Source organism: Morus notabilis, unplaced genomic scaffold (assembly GCF_000414095.1).
Source record: "Morus notabilis unplaced genomic scaffold, ASM41409v2 Scaffold931, whole genome shotgun sequence".
Lineage (NCBI taxonomy): Eukaryota > Viridiplantae > Streptophyta > Magnoliopsida > Rosales > Moraceae > Morus > Morus notabilis.
Window position 1 is genome coordinate 18,762 of NW_010360641.1, and position 7,552 is coordinate 26,313.

The 7,552-nt window shown below is 37.3% G+C and overlaps 1 protein-coding gene across 1 annotated transcript; it reads right to left on the reverse strand.

The window, feature by feature from the left end:
* Window positions 1–754: 754 nt before the first annotated feature.
* LOC21388685 (glycosyltransferase family protein 64 protein C5) lies at window positions 755–7,108 on the reverse strand. The gene is made up of 4 exons (XM_010096871.2): window positions 6,329–7,108; window positions 6,119–6,241; window positions 3,490–3,657; window positions 755–2,976 (listed from the first exon to the last, which is right to left on the reverse strand). The coding sequence occupies exons 1-4, from the start codon at window positions 6,680–6,682 to the stop codon at window positions 1,294–1,296; spliced, it is 2,328 nt and encodes a 775-aa protein (XP_010095173.1). The 5' UTR covers window positions 6,683–7,108; the 3' UTR covers window positions 755–1,293.
* Between the last annotated feature and the right edge of the window lie 444 nt (window positions 7,109–7,552).

The window sequence follows — 7,552 nt, forward strand, 5'->3', positions numbered from 1 at the left end:
AGACTTATACCACTCTTAAACACCATTAGATTCTCTTAGGTCCCATTCATTTTATCGATTTGAGTTTTGCTTTAGTAATAAATTCTAAAAAATAGTCACATCTAACTTTTTTGCTACAGTAAAAAGCTCTCATATAAAATCACATCTCAATTCGAATTACAAACTCGAATCAACGAACTAAACGGGCCCTTAATTGTTTTTCTTTTGACACTTTCCCATTTCGTTTCCTTGTTGACTGATTAAAGTATCCTCATTTACTAATTTTTTGGAAGAATAATAACCTTATTTACTTGATTTTTATCATTACAGGTGGCCGTAGTACAACATCAATCGCTCACTAGGGTCATCGACTGTGCCAGTCTTTAGAGTTGTTGGATGGTCATCAATCATCAGTGAATAATGTTATTGGGCACCATCTACTGATAAAAAGTGAATTCTGTAGCGTGAAACTTACAAATGAGACAAATGATATCATCTTTTATTAGTCGCGGTGTTTTTAAATATTTTTCATTATCTATTAATGCCTTTTAGAGTTACTCAATAAATGATTGTTCATCACATGTCATTGCCAATCACCAACAATCAATGGTCTCACTTACCACCTTGTGAAATCAAATTGATATTTTTTATGATTCATAATCATTCTCGATTTACGTGTATTTTTTGTGAGAGAAAACACTGTAACAAATTACGAACTATGACACGAATCCTTGAACCAAACATACTTTAAATCTAGCTAGCTCATGGCAACGGTGATGATGACAAGAGAGTATTTTCTCCAGACGAGCCGTTGTTGGAGAGCGACGCAACACGAGTACTTTATTGTGTGCCTATCCAGGCATACAACGTTGAAGTTGTGCAAGCCGAAGAATCTCACACACTACCAACAGAGCTTCGAAAAATTTTTGAACGAACAATTCCAACGAAATCTTTCAATTTCTGATTTATTATGTTCAGCGAACATCTTTATATATGTTCAACTCTTCTCGAAGAATGCTGATGAAGGAGACTTGTAAAATTTATGATAATCCGGTCCAAGAGGAAGCACCATTCAGGACAACATAGAGGAATAAAAACCCACGCTAGAGCTCTTTTTTTTTTTATTTAAGAAAACCATGAACAAAACCAATGTACATCTAACAACAATATATATATATATGTGTGTGTGTATGTATATATATTCATAAAGAAAAACCTCATTCTCCAACTCATGTTCACAAGTGAGGGTTACCTAGAAGGCTAGAACTTTACCAAAAAGTGGAGGAGATGGATAAACAAGAAGAGATTTCAACACTATACATCCCAACCATCCTTCCTGTCATTGAATTTCCACTTATGCGCAGCCAAACTTCCGTACATCTTGGAGAACTTCATCAGGCAGTCGGTTCTTTTCTGAAAGTGCACCTGCGTATTCCGGCTGATCGCCGCACCGGACAATTTGGATGTGTCTATAGTCCATGTTGGTCTTACATAATCTACTCTCCTACTTGAACTAGCATTTGCATACAAAAAATTCATAAGCACGTCTTCACAGTTGAAGTATTTGTCAACCACTTCCCTACCTTGCCTAGCTTCTTCACTCCAATACCTCTGAAAAGCCGTTTTACTATCAATGAAAGCTGCCCCCGTGAGGATCATGTTGTAACCTTTATGTCTTCTGGCAAAATGTTCACCCCGATACTTCAATTGGCTTCCATGGCTGAGCCGGGGATAGAACCCCACTATGCGATCTGGATGTTGGCGCCAAAGTTTAAAACCACGCTCGAGGTCATCACAAGTCATCATAATGTCGTCGTCAAGCTCAAGAACAGCTCGCGTCTTAATCAATGAATCCTCCTTGAACCGATTATTCAGTGAGTTCTCTTCCTCTATTCTGATCCTAATTGGCACCGTTGAGTCAAAATCACTCACTCTAGGAGGTGTTCCCTTGTTCCATACAACAACAATTTCTCTGACCGAAGAACATCTAGAGTAGTGCTTCACGTACAATTTTAAATTCCAAAGGCGAGCTTCATAGGTCATTGTTAACAAGGTGAACTCCGAGTAATGACCTTTCAATGGATAAGCTTCTTCTGCACCACTCCCACCATAGATAAACTTAACCCCGGTGCACATTGCCACAACTCCGACTACGAAAATAATGGCAAGAACTAATCTTCCAGCACAACTATTAGGCCTAATCCTACCTCTGAGGTATGAACCTGCTCTGTTCAAGCGGCTACAAAACCGTCTCACTTTGGAAGAGAACAAGTATGACCTTTCCCAGGACAGAAATGCATCACTTCTCTTCCCTGAATTGTTAGTGCACCAGTTAAGGGGAATGATGCACTTCACAGCTCCAAGCAACAAACCCAATAATGCAACAAGTAGGAAAGCAACTGCAACTGAAGTACAGCCAAGAATAAATCGACGGACTGAATTGCCAGAAGGGACTCGGTCTCCATCCATTACTGCAATCCATTTACCATTACTTAACTTCTGAACATCCAGTTGATGGTAGCGAGCGCCATTCCAAGCATTCCAACCCTTAGTTGGTTCTGCTAGGCCTAAGGGCACTTCGACTTCTTTGTATTCATATTTGGTAAGAACTTCCACCCTGAAGACGCGTACTTGTCTTCCATATGTTTCACCACAATCTTGGCCAATGCGGTAAAGGTGTCCGTCATAAAAAAATGGTCTACCACCATTACGAGCCCCGAAGCTCTTATCTGTGTTATATATAGGATTCTTTCTGTGTGGTTTCCAAGGACCAAGAATTGAGCTGCTATACCAGATTTCTAATTGTCCATTCTTTTTGGTTCCGAAACCGCTGTGATCAGAACCGAAGAGCCAATAGATATTATTGTACTTGATGATAAATGAATCGACAAGAGGTTTCTTCATGATGACTTTCTTCAGTCTCCATTGCAGAGGAAATTTGACCGCTTGGTACAAACGAAGTTCCCCTTTCTTACTGCTCTCGGGCATCATATATATCTGTAAGAAACAATGATGAAACTGAATTTTAGACAAATAACATAGGAATGCGTTCCTAACTGCGGAAACTCAACCTGATGTGCATAATAAATCAATTGTGTTGGAAACATTTTTAGATTTTTTTAAAAATTTATATATTGATAAGGTGCGCGAATGCCGCTTGAGGTGGTACGGACATCTCCAACGTAGACCGCTAGAAGCACAAGTTCGTGTTTGAGAGGACATTCATATACCAAATACTAGGAGAGGGAGGGGTAGACCAAGAATTACGTGGACCGAAGTCGTTAGGAAAGACATTCTACATCTAAGCCTTCAAGAAAGTTTAATTTCGAACAGAGCTGTGTGGAAAAGTGAAATCTATATAACCGACCCCAATTAAGTTGGGATTAAGGCTTGTTGTTGTTGCTGTAAACATTTATTTATTTATTTATTATTATTATTTGTTAATGAAACTGAATGAACTAATGTGATGTCTGTAAAGTTTATGCACATTAAAGAAATTATATGACTTACTTGGCCAAGGTCCTCAAAAACATACGGATAAGAAAGATGCCACTCTTCATCCAAAGCTATGCCCAACTGTTGCCATGTTGCTCCCCCATCAGTACTTTTTACAACTCCAATATCTCCTTGCATGGTTATTGAATTTTTGGTTTCATAAAACAGGTAAAATGCATCACCCTGGGGGAAAAAAAAGGAAAGAAAATGTGTGATAATTAGTTGTTTTTCCTATGTGACATAGTACATGTGTATGCGCATAATTACAGATGCATAACCACGTCTATGACTTTTCTAGCATCTGGTCAACGTAGTGGGTTACCAAATGAAGGCGCCTGAGAGATTTTGAGGGATTACGCGGAAAATGGAAGAGTTCCTTGAAGACAAAACTGAAGGTATGAGAGAATAAATCACAATCAAGTGGAACCAACAGCAAAATGTTTGACTTCTGTCTCTACCATAATGACATTGACAAGGAATGTTTTCATGAGAATATACAACATGACTCAAGAAATGGACCAGTATACATAACGACGTCACTGAGCATATTGTATTGTCAACAAGAAAATTCAAGCCCTTCATTTATCCTAATCCAGTCATCAAACAAAAACATCTTAAAAGCTTCATTTAAAATTCTCAAATGCTAGAGAAAAAGGTTTAAATTTTCAAAGTTAATAATTGATATGTATATGTCACTGTTGAGTAAAATGGACACGGCTTAAAAACGTTAAAAAGTTTTCTATATCTACTCCTGAAAATTTCTAAGGCCGAAAACTAGAAAGGTCTATTACACATCATATACTGCTTATCATATACATACTAGCAATATATATATATATATATATATGTATATATATGTATATATATATATAACGTACATAATGGCTGTCGTATGAGTTGGAATTATTTCTTTCTTAAAGTAGTAAAATTTACAGCTATACTAGAATTTCAATGGGGGCGTTCCTTGTATGTCGAAATCTAGTCTCTCAGTCAACCTAGTACTTAAGAACACATACACAGTATTATTTATTATTATTATTACTACTACTATTATTATTATTATTATTATTTCACTTTTTGACCATGGTCCACCACAATTTTCAATTATTGCTAACAATTATAATGAACTAACTTGCAAAGGTTCAAGAACATATTTCTTTTTTTTTTTTTTTTTTTTTTTTTTTTTTTGTCGTGGTGCAGACAACTTGGTTCCTATTCCAAAAGAAAACCATGTACTCCATAAGAGATATGAATAAAAAAATTCCATTTTTCGTTCTATGAAACATGGTTTCGTTCATTTAATCGATTTGAGTTTTTAATTTTAATTTTACTATAGTTAAATTTTTTATAAAAAATCACATCTAATTTTTTATGCTACAATAAATAACTCTCACATAAAATCACATCTCAGTTCAAATTAAAAACTCAAATCAACGAACTGGATGAGATCAAATTTGACTATCAGTACCAAAGAAAGTGTAACCCACCTAGTTTCATACTTGGAAGCCAGCAGAATTCTCCTCCAAAACCAGTTGTGCGTTCACTTCACTAACTCAAATTTATTAATTTGAGGTAAGAAAGTGGATTTGAGTTATAAAAAATTTGTGTTTAGTTTGGACTTTGAATTAGTGTTTAGGAGGAGATTGATTTGACATTTAAAACTTGAGTTTTGTGTTCACTTGTACTAAAATCAAACTCTAATTACAAAGAAGTGTCATTTTCTGCAGAAACAATCTGTACTGTAAAATCAAACTTGAGTAATGGAAAAACAAATGGTGGGTGAAACTCACCAACTCGAGTTATTATTCGAATTTGAAATTCGAATTGCGTTTAATGAATGCATAACTCGGCTCAATTCCACACTCGAATTAGGCTTACTTGAGTGTGATCTACGAAATGAACGAATATATAAGTCCCGTTCATTTTACCGATTCAAATTTTGTTACAGTAAAAAACTTTCAGAAACAGTCACATCTAACTTTTTTACTACAATAAAAAATTTACATATAAAACCACATCTCAATTCAAATTAAAAATTTAAATTAACGAACTAAACGGAGTTTTCCACCGTTGATTTTCCCCTTCTTGGAAGTCTTGTTTCTTCTCTGAATTCTCAAACGGACAAGTACCAAAAGAGAACACTTTTTTTCAGAATAATGATCTGGGGTTGTATTTCTCATGACCACCTACCTACCCTAGTAATAATTTCTTACAAGAAGAAGAAAAAAAAAAAAAGAAAAAAAACCTTCATAGAACAAAGCTATATTGCCATGGCCTAGAGTGAACATATTTGCTAATATTTTCCTTTTTCTCATCAAATTCTTATCCTCCGTACTTGACATTGACAGCTCTTTTTTATAAAAAAAAAATTAAGAGTCTGTTTAATTTATTGATTTAAATTTTTAATTTTAAATTAAGATTTAATTTTATGTTAAAAAGAGTTTTTTATTATAATAAAAAAGTTAAATAAATTAAATGTGATTATTTTTAAAAAAAATTTATTATAATAAAATTTAAATTTTAAAATTAAATTAGTACTAAACAAACAAATAATCCCTTTTTTTTATCATTATTTTGTTTTTTTGGGGGTAACACACAAACCAAAAAAAAATTGAAAACCAAATTAAAAGGGGATTTTAGTTACCTGAACATAGAGAAAAGGATCAGCCACAAAATTACTGGGGAAACCAGCCTCGGATACCGATGCACACGTCATCACCGGGTTCGCCACCGGCCAGGCCGCGCTCTCGTCGTTCCAAACATTCTCCTGTAAATCAAAAACTTCAAAACTAACACCAAAAAAATAAACAATTTGAAAAAAATACAAAAAAAATTGAAGAAAAAATGAACTTACAGCTTCAATGGGTTTGAGGGAGAAGGGAGAGTCGCCGAAGAAGACGCCGACGGACCACGAGCCCTCATTGTCGTCGTGGCGCCCAAACGACGAGAGTCCGGTCGTCGTTCGGACGCCGGGGGCGAAGGCGAAGCGCGCGTACAACGTGGCCAGCGATCCGAACAGCGCGAGGCAGGCCACCGAGAACACGAATCCCGAGGAGAGCAGGCACCGCTGCAGCCGGTGGTGGCACCTCCATCGGCACCAGCACTTCATGCTAACGTGGCAGCAGCTCCCTCCGCCGCCTACGCCACCACTGCCTCCTCCTCCGCCGCCGCTCTCTCCGTCTGGGGCCACAATCGGGCTCGACCCCATCTCCGACTACTATTAACCAAGAAATAATCAAAACTTACCAAAAAAACAAAAAAAACACGAAACGGCCGAGGACTAAAACGACGCCGTGTCAACTACACTTGGCGTCGTCGTCGGCGGCGGCGGCGGCGAGAATATGGTTTCCTTCGGTTACACCTTCATTTCATTCTCTTCTCCGAATCCGAGTTTTTCTCGTTCTCTTTTTGTTGTCGTTTTGCTTCTCTCTTTTTAATCGGAGGGAGACTAAATCGACGCCGTCTCGGATACACGTGGCAGCGCCGCCATAGTCGCCGACGATACGATGGATTAAGAGATTTTTTTTTTTTGGCTCTTTTATTTATCACTCTCTGCCCTGGTTTTGTATAGGGAAAAAAGTTGACGGACAGACTGAAATGCGAGGTTGAACGAAATGGAAAAAAGATCAAGAAAAGAAACGTTACCCCCACTGTGCCTGAGTGTATATCTATATCTATATGTGTATGCATATATATATATATATGTATATATATGTGTATATGTATATAATTCAGTGGTGTTTGTATTTGTATGCTTTTCCTTTTTCCTTCCCCTTTTCCTTTCCTTTTCCATTACCTTTTCTCTTCCATGTATGGCACGTAAGTAATACGCACCGGGGCGTCCCACTCGCGGAGAGACCCGAGACTGGCCGACACTCGCGGTCCGCAAAGGAAAAGTGCCCACGGAGGGCTCATGAAAGCGACGCGTGGGGATTCTGCGAAGAGAGTGGAGTTCATGCACGTGGATTTCTAATTTGTTTAATCTGCTTTTTCTTTCTTTCTTTCTTTCTTCTCACTCTTCTTCTTCTTCGGTTTCGTTTCAATCCCGTTTGTTACCGTTTTCATCCCATTTGTTTAC

Excerpts from the sequence above, each read along its gene's own strand:
- LOC21388685 (XM_010096871.2), bottom strand. The coding sequence starts at position 6,682 with ATGGGGTCGAGCCCGATTGTGGCCCCAGACGGAGAGAGCGGCGGCGGA. Across the intron at positions 6,242-6,328 it reads CCCTCAAACCCATTGAAGCT|GAGAATGTTTGGAACGACGA; the intron begins GTAAGTTCATTT and ends TTTGATTTACAG. Across the intron at positions 2,977-3,489 it reads TTTTTGAGGACCTTGGCCAA|ATATATATGATGCCCGAGAG; the intron begins GTAAGTCATATA and ends TGTTTCTTACAG.